Raw genomic sequence first — 17,153 nt, forward strand, 5'->3', positions numbered from 1 at the left:
ACTGTTGGGGTTCCTCAAGGATCGGTTCTAGGCCCCCTCCTCTTCTCCTTGTACACTGCCCCTATTGGCCAAACAATCAGTAGATTTGGTTTCCAGTACCATCTCTATGCTGATGACACCCAATTATACGCTTCTTCTCCTGACATCACGCCAGCCTTTCTAGAAAACACTGGCGATTGTCTAAACGCTGTGTCTAATATCATGTCCTCACTATATCTGAAACTGAACCTGTCAAAGACTGAACTCCTTGTGTTTCCTCCCGCTACTAATGTACCTACACCCGACATTGCCATTTCCGTGTGTGGTTCCACTATTACTCCCCAGCAACATGCCCGCTGTCTTGGGGTCATACTTGATTCCGAGCTTTCCTTTGCCCCCCACATTCGATCACTGGCTCGCTCTTGTCATCTGCACCTCAAAAACATTTCTAGAATTCGACCTTTTCTTACTTTTGACTCTGCAAAAACTCTTACTGTTTCTCTTATTCATTCTCGTCTCGACTATTGTAACTCTCTTCTAATCGGTCTCTCTCTTACCAAACTCTCCCCTCTCCAATCTGTCTTGAATGCTGCAGCCAGGATCATATTCCTCACCAATCGTTACACCGATGCCTCTACCTTGTGCCAGTCATTACACTGGCTACCCATCCACTCCAGAATTCAGTATAAACTTATTACCCTCACCCACAAAGCCCTCCATGGCTCAGCACCACCCTACATCTCCTCCCTTGTTTCAGTATACCACCCTACCCGCGCCCTCCGTTCTGCTGATGACCTGAGGTTAGTATCCTCAATAGTCAGAACCTCCCACTCCCGTCTCCAAGACTTTACACGTGCCGCGCCAATTCTTTGGAATGCACTTCCCAGGTCAATACGATTAGTCCCCAATCCCCACAATTTTAAGCGTGTCCTGAAAACGCATTTATTCAGACTGGCCTATCGCCTCAACACATTAACCTAACCTATCCCTGTGTGGCAGAGCCAAAAGTTTTACCATAACCAGGTTCCCAGCATCATGTTCCCACATGCTTTATGCATCCATTAGCCCTCTGTGTCTGTACTGTTACACACTTAACATTATGGCTGGTCCATACAATCAGGGCAACTGTTACCACCCACCTTTCGTGTCTACCTCTTTCCTCATAGACTGTAAGCTTGCGAGCAGGGCCCTCACTCCTCTTGGTATTTGTTATAATCTACTGTATGTGATTATTGTTATGCTGTAATGTCTATTGTCTGTACAAATCCCCTCTGAAATGTAAAGTGCTGCGGAATATGTCGGCGCTATAAAAATAAAATTTATTATTATTATTATTACATAATACAACCATATACTTAATGCATAATTAAGCCATACTGTGCCTACAAAATACAATCATATACTAAATGCATAATAATTCCATACTGTGCCTATTACAACCATATACTAAGTACATAATAATGCCAAACTGTGCCCATATAATATTGCCATATACTAAACACATAATGCCATACAATAAATCCATACTACTACCATACACTAATTACATAATAATGCCATTCTGTGCTGACATATTGCCATAGACTAAATACACAATACTGCTATATACTAAATAAATAATAATGTCATACATTGTCCATGTAATACTGCCATAATATGACACATAATTCTTATACTGTGCCTGTGTAACACTGCAAACCTCTTTGCCATGAAGCAACCGTGTAAGTAACACTGCCAAAACTTTTCTGCATAATACTGCGATATGATGCACATGTACAGTGCCTTTGAAAGTCTTCAGCCCCCTGGAACTTTTCAACCTTTTCCCACATATCATGCTTCAAACATAAAGATACCAAATGTAAATTTTTGGTGAAGAATCAACAACAAGTGGGACACAATTGTGAAGTTGAACGAAATTTATTGGTTATTTTACATTTTTGAGGAAATTCAAAAACTGAGAAGTGGGGCGTGCAATATTATTCGGCCCCTTTAACGTAGTACTTTGTTGCGCCACCTTTTGCTGCGATTACAGCTGCAAGTCGCTTGGGGTATGTGTCTATCAGTTTTGTACATCGAGAGACTGAAATTCTTGCCCATTCCTCCCTTGTCAAACAGCTCGAGCTCAGTGAGGTGTGATGGAGATCGTTTGTGAACAGCAGTTTTCAGCTCTTTCCACAGATTCTCAATTGGATTCAGGTCTGGACTTTGACTTGGCCATTCTAACACCTGGATACGTTTATTTGTGAACCATTCCATTGTAGATTTTGCTTTATGTTTGGGATCATTGTCTTGTTGGAAGACAAATCTCCATCTCAGTCTCAGGTCTTTTGCAGACTCCAACAGGTTTTCTTCAAGAATGGTCCTGTATTTGGCTCCATCCATCTTCCCATCAATTTTAACCATCTTCCCTGTCCCTGCTGAAGAAAAGCAGGCCCAAACCATGATACTGCCACCACCATGTTTGACAGTGGGGATGGTGTGTTCAGGGTGATGAGCTGTTGTCAGGGTCCTGACAGCGCCGGCATACAGCCTCCGCTAAGCAGGGACTCACCCGCACCGTAGGGACCCCTGGGGACAAGAACAGCCGGACAATAAAGATGCACGGGACCTGAATGTAGAAGTTTAGAAAGCATGCACAGGACCTACGGTCATGTGAACAGTCATGTGACTGCAAGGGAGCGGGGCTTAGTGTCCTGCTTTCAGAGGAGGAAGAAAACTCAGAGTCGGGCAAAGCAGAGGTCAGGCACAATACAGGCAAGCGAGGTACAGGAGGGATAAACAGATGGGAGGTCAGACAAAGCCAAAGGTCATACACAAGATATCAATACAGTACCAGGGATGAGACAGAACGGATAGTCAGGGCCAAGCAGAGATCAAAAACCAAACGGACATAGAAGGTACCAAGCAGAATCCAAAGCAATATCCAGAGAACAGACCGAGTCATACACAGGGAATCAAGCAACCAGAACACAGCACTAACACTCAGGGGTCACCACACAATGCCAAGGGAGAAAGTATAACTGACGGGGGATGGGAGCTTCTTGAGGCTATAAGAAGCCTCCCCAGAACCGATGAGAGGCCACCCTAATAGGTCCCAGGAGTGCAGGTGAGAGTCTGCACCGCGATCAGATCATTAACCCCAGAAGTGCTGGTCACCCAGCACTGGTATCATGACAGCTGTGTTGCCTTTACGCCAAACAATCGTTTGGCATTGTTGCCGAAAAGTTTGATTTTGGTTTCATCTGACCAGAGCACCTTCTTCCACATGTTTGGTGTGTCTCCCAGGTGGCTTGTTGCAAACTTTAAATGACACTTTTATGGATATCTTTGAGAAATGGCTTTCTTCTTGCCACTCTTCCATAAAGGCCAGATTTGTGCAGTGTAGGACTGATTGTTGTCCTATGGACAGACTGTCCCACCACAGCTGTAGATCTCTGCAGTTCATCCAGAGTTCATGGGCCTCTTGGCTGCATCTCTGATCAGTCTTCTCCTTGTTTGAGATGAAAGTTTAGAGGGATGGCCGGGTCTTGGTAGATTTGCAGTGGTATGATACTCCTTGGGATGTTTAAAGTTTTGGAAATCATTTTGTATCCAAATCCGGCTTTAAACTTCTCCACAACAGTATCACGGACCGGCCTGTTGTGTTCCTTGGTCTTCATGGTGCTCTCTGTGCTTCATACAGAACCCTGAGACTATCACAGAGCAGGTGCATTTATACGGAGACGTGATTACACACAGGTGGATTATATTTATCATCATTAGTCATTTAGGACAACATTGGATCATTCAGAGATCCACCATGAACTTCTGGAGTGAGTTTGCTGCACTGAAAGTAAAGGTGTCAAATAATATTGCAGGCCCCACTTTTCAGTTTTTGAATTTCCACAAAAATTTAAAATAACCAATACATTTCATTCAACTTCACAATTGTGTTCCACTTGTTGATTCTTCACCAACAATTTACATTTGGTATCTCTATGTTTGAAGCATGATATGTGGGAAAAGGTTGAAAAGTTCCAGGGGACTGAATACTTTTGCAAGGCACTGTAACACTGCCATATAAGTATTACATAATCCAGACTTCGAGTACCTGCATAACACAACAATACAATGCATACATAATACTGCCATACTGTGCACGCATAACACTGTCATTTGATTTATACATAGAACTGCCCGACGGTACATACATATTACCGCAATACAGTGTGTCTGTGATTAAGCTTCACAATTGCTATAGAAGACCATACACCACACACATAACTGCCACAGAGTGCCGATAATTGTGTCATACGGTGAACACCTAATACTACCATGCGGTGCTGATCTGTTAGCACCATATAATGTAGTGGCACCACTTTTAGTTGTCAGCTCACGGTCAGGGTACATCAGCTGGTCATGATTTTCCATTGTACACTATATACGTCGGTCACTCCATGTGCCTGTCATTAGCCCTGCCCCAGCGGTCATACTGGGTGCAGCTGGACACGGCTGAGGGAGGTGATTGTCGGCATCGATAAATATTAGAAGCTTTTAGCGCTGTAGGAGTGGGCAGGCGGTGAGGGGTTAAGGTGGACCCCCGCTGCTCCCTGACACCGCCGTCACGCCGCTCCCCGAGACTATTAGGCAGTACATGCTGGGCAAAGCTGTTATTACAGAAGCCAGACGATCAGCCAAGCAACAGGAAAGGCATCAAGCGCCCAAGTGACGGAGTAATGCACGACGAAGCTCGTCAAGGAGGTTGTCAGCGCTCAGGCTGGGAGGAGGACGCCAGACAGCGGCGATGTGCGCTGCACCGTTAAGAAGACACTCACCTTCATCTCCACAGTAACACTGCACTTCATGACATTGCAATGCTCCAAAATAAAAATGAGGCGCCTTATGCTTCGCTCCTCAAAATTCTGTGCGGCTGGAGTACACAGAGCATATTGGTATCTAGAATGCTGCCTTCAGGGCCTGGAACTCCATTCCACAGGTAGCACCTCGCACCTCACAAAGATGGCTCCATCCAAGACTACAACTTCCTGCTCGGTATAGTGTTGGATGAGAACTGGTAGAGTATGTGTGGAACCACCGCAGAGGTCCTTCATACCTCACACATCAAATAGATGGGTACGTCCAGTAGTAAATATTCTGGCTCGGTTGAATTGAGGTTTAAGGAAAAATTTCAACCAAGTCTAAAAAAAATTCCACCTGTGTCAGGCTAGTGCTGCATGTGTGGCCAATACCATATCGAAGAGAAATCTGGGGCTTCGTGCCTCAATAATACATGTAGTGTTTTCAGAGAAACTTTCAGCCAGTTGTGAAGATTCCTGCCCAACCGAAGTGTACAGTATTCTCGCTGTGTGGCATCCTGGCTCCAGTTTATAGAAAAGAGACACCTTGTGCCTCGCGCCTCAATGTCATTTGTGTGTCTTCAGGGAATTATAATTTTCCTAGACTGGAAAACATATGCTCCCTATTGTGGCCCACTGACTTCATGTCATGAGGTAGAGACACTTTTGCCTCCCTGGACACATCTTAGGAACCAGAGGCCAATTTCTAATGGTCTGGTTGGGATAGGCATATTCTCACTACGTGACTCTTCAGCTCCTGCTGCGAGTCACCTTGTACCTCGCGCCTCAATAGCAAATTGCTTCTTGGATGATTCTATCCAAGTATGAAACCTGCAGCTCCACTGGACTCCACAGTGTCCTCCATGTAGCAATGTCGCTCCAATACACAGAGAGGCACCTTGTACTGCACGCCTCAGTACTGCAGAGCAGAAAATGAAAAGTCTTCAAGGTTGTTATGTGTGTGTATATATATATATATATATATATATATATCCTTCTCTCTTGTCAGGTGGCTCGGTAGTAATATCGTGCACTACTTGTGTGGATGAAGATGGATAAGTGGCACTGTCACCACCGGGATTATCAGTAATGACTGGTCCTCGGGTCACATGCCGTAACGCCTCTTCAGCAGTCACCACAGCAGTTTGGATCTGTCTTTACATTTTCCTGGTATCTTGTCTCAGTATAAAAGGCGAATGGCGTCATCAAATGATGCAGGAGAGAAATATGGATGCAGCAGCGAGGATGAAGCAGATCTGTGAGATGAGCGAGATGAGAGGACATCTTTGTTCCTACCCTTGACATCAAATAGATGGGAAAAGATAGAAGAGTGTAATTATATGCATGGAGGATGTTTTTTCTTCTGCGCCGCCGCATTGGCACCTCCTGTTTTTGTGGCAGATTCTCATATGTCGCATCATAGATTTGGAGCCTTCTGAAATAAGAATCTGAGAAATGTATATACATCCTGTCAAATAATAGTGCCATGTGGTGCTTAACAAACGAGTAGTGGTGGTAGTACATTTCGTACATTAGTACATGGTGTACTACCTATATAATACAGCCACACACTACTCGTATAAAGTTAGGTTCAGAAATATTTGGACAGTGACCAAATGTCCATGATTTCAGATATACATATCACTATTTTTTATTTAAACTGAAACAAGTGAGATGCAATTGAAGTGCAGACTTTCAGGGTGTAAGGTGGCTGCCGTACACATAGTGGTTGGGAGATATGTATCACAGCGGTACATGTCTTCTGTGATATAAACCTGAAGTAATGCTCTGGAACACATATGATTAAGAGGGGTTAACCGGTCATGTTAGGGCCAGGTCTTATTTTGAGCATCTGAAGAGTTAGGGCGGGATGGCCGCGCAACATATCTCCACCCCTGGGTGTGCACTCTAAGCTAAGCGGGTAAACCCACACTATTGTATGGACTGTTTACTTTATGTTTCACTTTGTGCCGGACAAGGGCTGTATTTAAGTTACCGTATATACTCGTGTATAAGCAGAGATTTTCAGCCCATTTTTTTGGGCTGAAAGTCCCCCTCTCGGCTTATACATGAGTCATATACCTGGGGGTCGGCGGGGGAGGGGGAGCAGGGGTGTCAGGTCATACTTACCCCCTCCTGGCGCGGTCTCTGCAGCCTCCCCCCGCCTCTCCACGATCTCCCTTCCTTCAGCGGTCATGTGGTACCGCTCATTAAACTCATGAATATGTGCATATTCCTGAGTTTAATGAGCGGTACCATGTGACCGCTGAAGGGAGACCATGGGAGAAGCAGGGGGAGGCTGCAGAGACCGCGCCAGGAGGGGGTAAGTATGACCTGACACTAGGGCAGGCGTTATGAGCAGGCAGACCAGGCAGCTGCCTAGGGCCCCCGCTCCTCCAGGGGCCCCCAGCCAGCGGCACATCACACAGCCGCTATGGGGCCCCTGTGAGGCAGGGGGGCCCGCCTGCCCCCAGCGCCTACTCCCAGAGGCAGTGATGGAGGAGAGAGCGTCAGCTGACGCTCCCTCTCCCATCATTCCCCGCTCTGACACAGCGGGGGCGCGATGACGTCATCGCGCTCTCACTGTGTGTCAGACAGTGCAGGAGGAGACAAGAGAAGTCAGCAGCGCAGGCACGAGGAGAAGGTGAGGAGTGTTGTTGTTTTTTTTTTTTTTTAATCAGTGTGAGTGCTGGACTGTGGGGCCACTCTGGGGGAGGGGCTATATACCATGCTGGCCTATATTACACCATTCTGGGGGGCTATATACCATGCTGGGCCGTATTATACCATTCTGGGGGGCTATATACCATGCTGGGCTGTATTATTCCATTCTGGGGTGCTATATACCATGCTGGGCTGTATTATACCTTTCTGGGGGGGCTATATACCATGCTGGGCTGTATTATACCATTCTGGGCTGTATTATACCATTCTGGGGGGCTATATACCATGCTGGGCTGTATTATACATGCTGGGCTGTATTATACCATTCTGGGGGGGCTATATACCATGTTGGGCTGTATTATACCATTCTGGGGGGGGCTATATACCATGCTGGGCTGTATTATACCATTCTGGGGGGCTATATACCATGCTGGGCTGTATTATACCGTGCTGGGCTGTATTACACCATTCTGAGTGTGCTATATACCATGCTGGGCTGTATTATACCGTGCTGGGCTGTATTATACCATTCTGGGCTGTATTATACCATGCTGGGGGGCTATATACCATGCTGGGCTGTATTATACCATTCTGGGGGGGCTATATACCATGCTGGGCTGTATTATACCATGCTGGGCTGTATTATACCATTCGGGGGGGCTATATACCATGCTGGGCTGTATTATACCATTCTGGGGGGGCTATATACCATGCTGGGCTGTATTATACCATTCTGGGGGGCTATATACCATGCTGGGCTGTATTATACCGTGCTGGGCTGTAATACACCATTCTGGGGGGGGGCTATATACCATGCTGGGCTGTATTATACCGTGCTGGGCTGTATTATACCATTCCGGGGGGGGGGCTATATACCATGCTGGGCTGTATTATACCATGCTGGGCTGTATTATACCATTCTGGGGGGCTATATACCATGCTGGGCTGTATTATACCATGCTGGGCTGTAATATACCATTCTGGGGGGCTATATACCATGCTGGGCTGTATTATACCGTGCTGGGCTGTATTATACCATTTCGGGGGGGCTATATACCATTCTGGGCTGTATTATACCATTCTGGGGGGTCTATATACCATGCTGAGCTGTATTATACCATTCTGGGGGGGCTATATACCATGCTGGGCTGTATTATACCATTCTTGGGGGGCTATATACCATGCTGGGCTGTATTATACCGTGCTGGGCTGTATTATACCATTCTGGGGGGGCTATATACCATGCTGGGCTGTATTATACCATGCTGGGCTGTATTATACCTGTCATGGTTAGGACATGGTTAATGTCCTGTTCTGACAGGGTTAACATTGCCGGTGTCATGGTTAGGACATGGTTAATGTCCTGTTCTGACAGGGTTAACATTGCCGGCCTCTCTTTGGATCTGGGAGGGGTATTTATGCTCACTCCATACTGGCATTCTCTGTCAGTTATACTGCTATTCTGGTGTGTCTGACCCCTGGTGTGCGTGTACTCTGCATTGTTCGTTTGCTTCCCGTGTATGACCCGGCTTGTTCCTTCACTCTGTACTCCGTCTCTCGTTTTTGGTACCATTGTCTTTTCTGGTTCTGACCTCCTGGCTTGGCTATCGTTACTCCGTTACAGTTTACCCCTATTGTACCGTCTAATACCTGTTCTGGTTTTCTGATCTATTGCTACGTCCTGACTATTCTTTCTGTCTAAGCCCTTTGGTACTGTCCTGCTATCTCGTGCTTTGTCCCGGCTTGATCTGGTGTCTGTCTCTGTCTATGCTCCTTGGTAACATTGTCCTGTAGTTACCCTTCTAGGAGTTTCCCTGCAGCTCCTAGCTCTGTGGAGCTTAGGCCACGCCCCCAGCAGTCACGTGACTCAGGTCCTGGAGCATGCATTGTCACCACTGCTGCTCGCTCCGCAGGTATCTTTGTGCACAGTCTTTGTACTCAGGACACGCACCCTGGCTCAGTGAGCAAGTGCAGTGCGGTGTTCCTGACATTATAACTGACCGTTTCAGTTTTTTTTTCCTCTGAAGGAAAAAAAAAAAAAAAAAGTGTGTGTTATCCTCATGGATCCCATACAAGCCTTGGCTGATCAGGTCAAGCACCTGACCCAAATGTTCCATAAACTCAATGTGGAACAGTGCACGATGGCCCATACCCAGCAACAGTTGGTGGTTACTGTGCAGGGGGCTGTCGATGCAGGGGCTTCTAGTTCTGGGGGTAGGGATGTGTCATTAGCATCCCCCGAATCTCCAGTCAAATTGCCCGATCCCTTCTCAGGGGATAAAAAGGAGTTCAGGTCTTTCAGAGAAGGATGCAAGCTTTTTTTTTCTCTAAGGCCCCGCTCCTCCGGGGATGAGTTCCAGAGGGTGGGGGTCATTATTTCCCTAATTCGGGGGGCTCCGCAAGCATGGGCTTTCTCTCTGTCTTCCTCTGCTCCTGAACGTATGTCAGTGAACTTGTTCTTTGAGGCTCTGGGGCACATTTATGATGAGCCTGATAGATTGCGTCTGGCAGAGGATATGGTGATGAGTGTGACACAGGGGAGACACTCTGCTGAATGGTTCTGCTCAGAGTTTAGACGTTGGACCGCCGAAGCATCCTGGAATGACGCCGCCCTGAGGGGGTTGTTTCGCAGGGGCCTTTCTGACCATATGCAGGACGCTCTGGCATTACATCCGCCTCCTGATACCCTGGAGGACGCCATGATGCAGGCGGTCCGTATGGACCGGAGACTCCCTGCTAGAGGAATGATGCAACAAGAGTCTCCCTTGTACCCCAAATTGAGTGACACTTCACCCGTATCTGAGCCCATGAACGTTGGGTCAGTCTCGGTTAAGGAGAAAGAGAGAAGGCACCGCAGAGACAACCTACTATGTTTTTACTGTGGAGCCTCTGGACATTGGAAAAGGAATTGTCCCTCCTGCCCTTCTTCAGAGAAACCTTCAGAGAAACGACTGAGTCTGGGCAACAATCGAGGAGGTTGTCCAGACTCCCAGGTACATTTTTTCTCACGTATAAAAATGGTCCTCCAGGTTGAATTGGAAATTGCTGGCGGTCCTGTTATGACCACCGCCTTTGTTGACTGTGGTTCCTCCATTAATCTGATTGATCCCCAAGTTGTGACTCTTAATAAGATAGGGACAGTCAGGTTAAAAGACCCTGTTAAAACTGTGGCTGTGGATTCATCCCCTCTTACCCGGGATGGAATTTGTTTTATGTCTGAAGTTTTTTCTATGAAAGTGGGTTTCACTCATGTGGAAAATTTAAGTTGTTTTGTTATGAATAATCTGCCTGCAGGACTGGTATTGGGAATGCCCTGGTTGCAACGCCACAATCCTCTTATTGATTGGGTGAAGGGGGAGATCACCCGTTGGGGATGTAATGATAATGGTCTGTGTTGTAACCCGGTTCCTTTTGTCAATCCGATAAAATCTGTATCTGTGTCATCTGTCGGTCTGGAGGGTATTCCGGAGTACCTGAGAGACCTTAAAGATGTGTTTTCCGAAAGCGAGGCCGAGGCGCTCCCACCACATAGACCATATGATTGTGCTATCGATTTAGTACCTGGAGCCAAATTACCCAAGGCTCGTTTGTTTAATTTGTCCGGGCCTGAGCGCCAAGCTATGAAAGTGTACATTAAAGAAAGCCTTCGCAAGGGGCATATTCGGCCCTCGGTCTCACCCGTGGCAGCGGGGTTTTTCTTTGTAAAGAAAAAAGATGGTGGGTTGCGACCGTGCCTCGACTTTCGAGAACTGAACAAAATTACTGTTAAGAACACGTACCCTCTCCCGTTGATTCCTGATCTATGCAATCAACTCACGGGGGCCAAATGGTTTTCTAAGCTCGATCTACGAGGGGCTTATAACCTTATAAGGATCCGGGAGGGGGACGAATGGAAAACAGCGTTCCTGACAACTGAGGGGCTGTTTGAAAACCTGGTTATGCCCTTCGGCCTCACTAATGCTCCTGCGGTTTTTCAGAACTTTATTAATGTTGTTTTTTCTGACTTGATTGGACGTTATGTAGTCATTTACCTGGATGACATCTTGATTTACTCTGAGGACAGTCAGTCACACTTGCATCATCTGCGTACGGTGCTTATGAGACTCCGGGAGAACCATTTGTATGCTAAGCTGGAGAAGTGCTCATTTTTTATGCAAGAACTGTCTTTTCTGGGTGTAATTGTATCCGGGGAGGGATTCCGCATGGATCCAGGGAAGGTTCAGGCCATTACAGATTGGGTGCAGCCTCATGACCTGAAGGGATGCAGCGATTTCTGGGCTTCGCTAATTATTATAGGAAGTTCATTAAAGGGTTCTCGCAGGTGGTAAAACCCTTGACGGACCTCACTCTTAAAGGGGCAGATGTAAAAATTTGGTCTGTGGCCGCAAAAAATTCCTTCCTGGCATTAAAGAAGTGTTTTACTACAGCCCCTGTGTTGGTGCAACCCGATTCGTCAAGACCTTTTATCGTCGAGGTCAATGCTTCGGAGGTGGGGGTGGGGGCAGTATTGTCACAGCGCCCCTCTACCCTGACTAACCTCAAACCCTGTGCCTTTTTCTCTAAGAAGTTCTCGTCGGCCGAGAGAAACTATGATGTCGGTAACAGGGAACTGTTAGCAGTTAAATTGGCCTTTGAAGAATGGAGACATTTTTTCGAGGGGGCCGCTCATCCCATTACGGTCGTCACTGATCATAAAAACCTGGCCTATATCGAGTCTGCTAAGAGATTGACCCCCAGACAGGCTCGGTGGGCACTTTTTTTTTCTCGATTTCAATTTACCATCACGTTCCGACCAGGGTCTAAAAATGTAAAGGCAGATGCCTTATCCCGAAGTTTTGATTCTGTGTCCCCTCCAGAACCTCCTTCCTCCATTCTTCAACCGGGAGTGGTTGTAGCCGAAATCTCCTCTGAGTTACAGAGAGAGATTCTGGAAGCACAAGCTCCCAGGAATAAACCCCCAGGTAAATTGTTTGTACCCGAACAATTCCATCCCACACTCCTTCAAAAATTTCATGACTCTATGTTAAGTGCACACCCTGGTATTGCAGCTACACGGGGGGCAGTAGCTAGGGGTTTTTGGTGGCCCTCTATGGGTACTGATATAAAAAGGTTTGTGAATACTTGTGGGGTGTGCGCGCGCTCTAAAAGCTCTCAGGTCCGGCCGGCCGGGGAATTGGTGCCTTTGCCAATTCCGGATAAACCATGGACACACCTGTCCATGGACTTTATCACTAACCTTCCACCTTCCAAGGGCAACTCAGTGGTATGGGTAGTGGTTGATAGATTTTCTAAGCAAGCCCACTTTGTGCCATTACCTGCGTTACCATCTGCTGAAACCTTGGCTCGTTTGTTTATACAGCACATTGTTCGACTGCATGGAGTGCTTGTGAACGTGGTGTTGGACAGGGGTGTGCAATTTGTGGCCAGGTTTTGGAGAGCGTTTTGTACGAAGTTGGGGGTCACGTTGTCATTCTCCTCTGCCTATCACCCGGAATCTAACGGACAAACGGAATGCACCAACCAGTCATTGGAGCAGATTCTGAGATGCCTGGCCTCCTCCAGACAGGAAGACTGGTGTGAGGTATTGCCCATGGCAGAATTTGCATTCAACTGTCGGGTTAATCAGTCTACCGGAAAGCCTCCCTTTTTGGTCAATTATGGGTTTGTTCCGCAGTTTGGGGAATTTTCCCGTATGGATTCGGATTGCCCTGGTGCCGAGGGGATGGTACAACAATTAAAAACCCTCTGGAAGGAGGTACAGGGGAACATCTCCAAAGCCCAGAAGAAGTTCAAACATTTTGCAGACAGGAGGAGGGGGGTGGTTCCTGCGTTGACAGTGGGGGAAAAAGTCTGGTTGTCCACTCGTAACATCAAACTTAAAATACCCTCTATGAAGTTGGGCCCCAAATTTATTGGCCCATACAAGATTGTAGAGGTGATCAACCCGGTGGCATACAGATTACAGTTGCCCACCTCCTTCAAAATCTCTAACGTCTTCCACAGGTCCCTATTAAAACCTGTGGGGACAGTTAGAGAAGATCCCTCATCCGTGGCTCCACCAGTGTTGGTAGAGGGTCAACTGGAGTACGAGGTAGGGCGCATCATTGATTCGCGGTGGGTGCGCCGGAGACTTCAGTACCTTATCCATTGGAAGGGATATTCCGTTGAGGATCGATCGTGGGTTCCGGCCAGTTCGGTGCACGCTGATCGACTGGTGCGGGCTTTTCATGCCAGGTACCCTGAGAAACCTGGGGGTCCGGTGGCCCCCCATTAAGAGGGGGGTACTGTCATGGTTAGGACATGGTTAATGTCCAGTTCTGACAGGGTTAACATTGCCGGTGTCATGGTTAGGACATGGTTAATGTCCTGTTCTGACAGGGTTAACATTGCCGGCCTCTCTTTGGATCTGGGAGGGGTATTTATGCTCACTCCATACTGGCATTCTCTGTCAGTTATACTGCTATTCTGGTGTGTCTGACCCCTGGTGTGCGTGTACTCTGCATTGTTCGTTTGCTTCCCGTGTATGACCCGGCTTGTTCCTTCACTCTGTACTCTGTCTCTCGTTTTTGGTACCATTGTCTTTTCTGGTTCTGACCTCCTGGCTTGGCTATCGTTACTCCGTTACAGTTTACCCCTATTGTACCGTCTAATACCTGTTCTGGTTTTCTGATCTATTGCTACGTCCTGACTATTCTTTCTGTCTAAGCCCTTTGGTACTGTCCTGCTATCTCGTGCTTTGTCCCGGCTTGATCTGGTGTCTGTCTCTGTCTATGCTCCTTGGTAACATTGTCCTGTAGTTACCCTTCTAGGAGTTTCCCTGCAGCTCCTAGCTCTGTGGAGCTTAGGCCACGCCCCCAGCAGTCACGTGATTCAGGTCCTGGAGCATGCATTGTCACCACTGCTGCTCGCTCCGCAGGTATCTTTGTGCACAGTCTTTGTACTCAGGACACGCACCCTGGCTCAGTGAGCAAGTGCAGTGCGGTGTTCCTGACAATACCATTCTGGGGGGGCTATATACCATGCTGGGCTGTATTACACCATTCTGGGGGGGCTATATACCATGTTGGGCTGTATTATATCGTGCTGGGCTGTATTATACCATTCTGGGGGGGCTATATACCGTGCTGGGCTGTATTATACCGTGCTGGGCTGTAGTATACCATTTTGGGGGAGCTATATACCATGCTGGGCTGTACTTTACAATTCCGGGGGGGCTATATACCATGCTGTTGTCACGTGGACCGTCCTGTGTGTCGCGACCTGCAGGCTGGTAACTAAAACAACAAGACGTGGCACGTGATACTGTCCTGTGTGACACGGCCCGCAGGCTGGTAACTAAAACAACAAGACACAGAGAAAGGGGAAACAGTTACAACTGTGGGCCCTGCGATAGTGAAAGGGGACGTGGAGACCTCCTGCACTCCCCTGAGTCAGTGTCCCTAACGCTCCTAACGTTCCCTATGCCGGTTCCGCACTGGGCGCCAATCAGGAACCTGTCACCCTAGCACACCCTACACCTATCCCTTGACAGTACCCTCCCCTTAATGAGGGGCCTCTGGACCCTCAAGACCGCTCCCTATCAGGGAACCACCTACAGCGGGGACGCCCAGACCCAGAGTTCACCCCAGCAACTACCTGCACGTCAGGTTGATGAGAAACGAGCCCGCTGGTATTGGCAACGTATGTTCCGGAGGCAACACACATCTCCGAATCGCTGACCTGGGAACGAGTTGTGTATGTGTATGTTTGGTATGAGCTGGTAACACTCCACAACACACTTCCACTGGATGTTTTTTGGTGGCCACCCATACACGCTTGTTCACACACAGGTCCGGACTTGAACGTTTATTGCCATTCGTTCGTTTGTCACCATTTGGAGAACTCTTTCTGGGATTGACAACAGAGGCGTCCTCCTGTGTCACCACACTCACACCCCCGCACGTCACCAAGGGCTACACCACCCTCCAACCCCTTCCACCACGAGGTCTGCGCCTCCCAGGGTTGGCCAATGGCGAGGGTTAAGACTTGCCCCTACTCTCCTGCAGCACATCTGCTGCCCTCACCGGACAGGAAGGGGTCCGTTGAAGAGAGACGGCAGAGACAGTAGTTCCTAGGCAGCAGCCCTCACACGAGTGCCCCCAGCTGACCACTTCCCTCGCCCGCCAATCTATTACCGGGTTGTGTATTTTCAGCCAAGGGAGGCCTAAAACAATAGGTACTGGCATCCCCTCCAAAACGTAGCATGACAAGGACTCCTCATGATGTCCTATACGCAGATGGATATTCTCTACGACTTGGGTCAAGCTCCCCTGGCTCAGTGGAACAGAGTTTATTCGGTCGTCCATGACAGCACCACCTGAGAGAGGGGATCCGCCCTTCAGGAACAGGAAACCTACAGATACAAAAGGGCGGCACCTCTCCCACGCATCAGTTGGTTTCCTGTTCCTATAGGATGGGACTTCCTACAGATGGTCCATCATGGAGTCGTCGAGGGATTCCCAGGCCGGCTGACCGACCCAGGTAGCGGGGGGGGTCTCCTACCTCGGTCAAGCTCGGGTCCCTGGATGCGCCACGGTGGGGCCGGGTAGGTCACCACGACAGTGGTTGGAGCAGGCGGAGCAGAGGGTCCGGTGGACAGCCGTCTCCATAGGGCCGGCACAAGGTATGTATGACCCCTGGAACCCCTCCTGTTGCATTCACCCGGTCTCCGCTTGCTCCTCTCTCTCTCTCCCTCTCTCGCCGGGGGCTGGCGGTCGCGCCTGTTCGGCGGGCGCAGGTCGGCGCATGTGGGGGCGGCGGGCATTCCGGAGCCGGGGGCGCCGTGCCGGCTTCTTTCCGCACGCTCCCGCGGTCTTGATCGCGCGGCGGAAGTGACGCAGCGGAAGGGGCGGGGCCGGGAACGCCGAAACCGGAAGTCGGGTGCCAGCCGACTTTCCGGGATGCGCCGCCGGTGCTCGGCGGTCTGGGGCGGCCCGCGGCCCCGGGGAGGGGGGGGGGGGAGACGGAGCATGTGGGGGGGGAGGACCCGGGGGGGAGGTGCCGCGCCAGAGCCCTGCTAACCCGGACACTGTGGGAGGCTTTAAAAGCACAGGAGGTGACGCTGCTGGGGTGCTTCTGAAGGCTCAGCAATGGATTCGACAGAAGCCCCCACAGAGCAGCAGGACGAGGCGCAGGAGCGCCCAGAGAAACAGGCCACAGCGAATTTACATGCGAGTGGCCAGCAGAAGAAGAAACGGACGGGCGAACAAAGCCACAGAAGTTCCTCCAGGCTAAAGGACCCTCCTGCCTCCCTCCGTGACCCGGTACCTGCCTCGTCTGCATGGGTAAGAGATCTCCGTGAATGTACCCTGATGCAGTGTTTTATTTCGTTCTTTCGCAGGCAAGGAAAGCTACGGGGAAGCAGAAGCACAGGGAATGTGCCCTCTGTAATTGCCCTTTGCCAGACGGCCACCCTAAAAAGTTGTGTCAGCCATGCGTGCGACAAACGGTAGGGGTTGGATGGGGACGGTACCCTAGGGGTAGATTGACAGGCCCTTACACTCTTCACCGTCCATACAGGTGGCGGAAGAAACACCAGACTTCACCACAAGCCTGAGGGAGATAATCAGGACAGAAATGAAGGCCCTATCTAAAAAAGACTCCTCTAAGGGAAGAGATGTTAACCTCTTGGGTTCA

General features: G+C 48.9%; 1 protein-coding gene across 5 annotated transcripts in view; it reads right to left on the minus strand.

The window, feature by feature from the left end:
- The window catches only part of FIBCD1 (fibrinogen C domain containing 1), a 135,695-nt gene that overhangs the window by 66,191 nt on the left and 52,351 nt on the right, over window positions 1-17,153 (minus strand). Inside the window, exon 1 of one of the 5 annotated variants that reach the window (XM_073555935.1) lies at window positions 4,794-4,911. The exons of the other annotated variants lie outside the window; for them this stretch is intronic. Within the exon in view, the coding sequence (XP_073412036.1) occupies window positions 4,794-4,823 (30 nt within the window). The 5' untranslated portion in view covers window positions 4,824-4,911. Of the gene's footprint in view, window positions 1-4,793; window positions 4,912-17,153 lie in introns of those variants that run through there. 5 annotated transcript variants of the gene reach the window in all.

Source organism: Dendrobates tinctorius, unplaced genomic scaffold (assembly GCF_039654945.1).
Source record: "Dendrobates tinctorius isolate UK_male_01 unplaced genomic scaffold, ASM3965494v1 ptg000231l, whole genome shotgun sequence".
Lineage (NCBI taxonomy): Eukaryota > Metazoa > Chordata > Amphibia > Anura > Dendrobatidae > Dendrobates > Dendrobates tinctorius.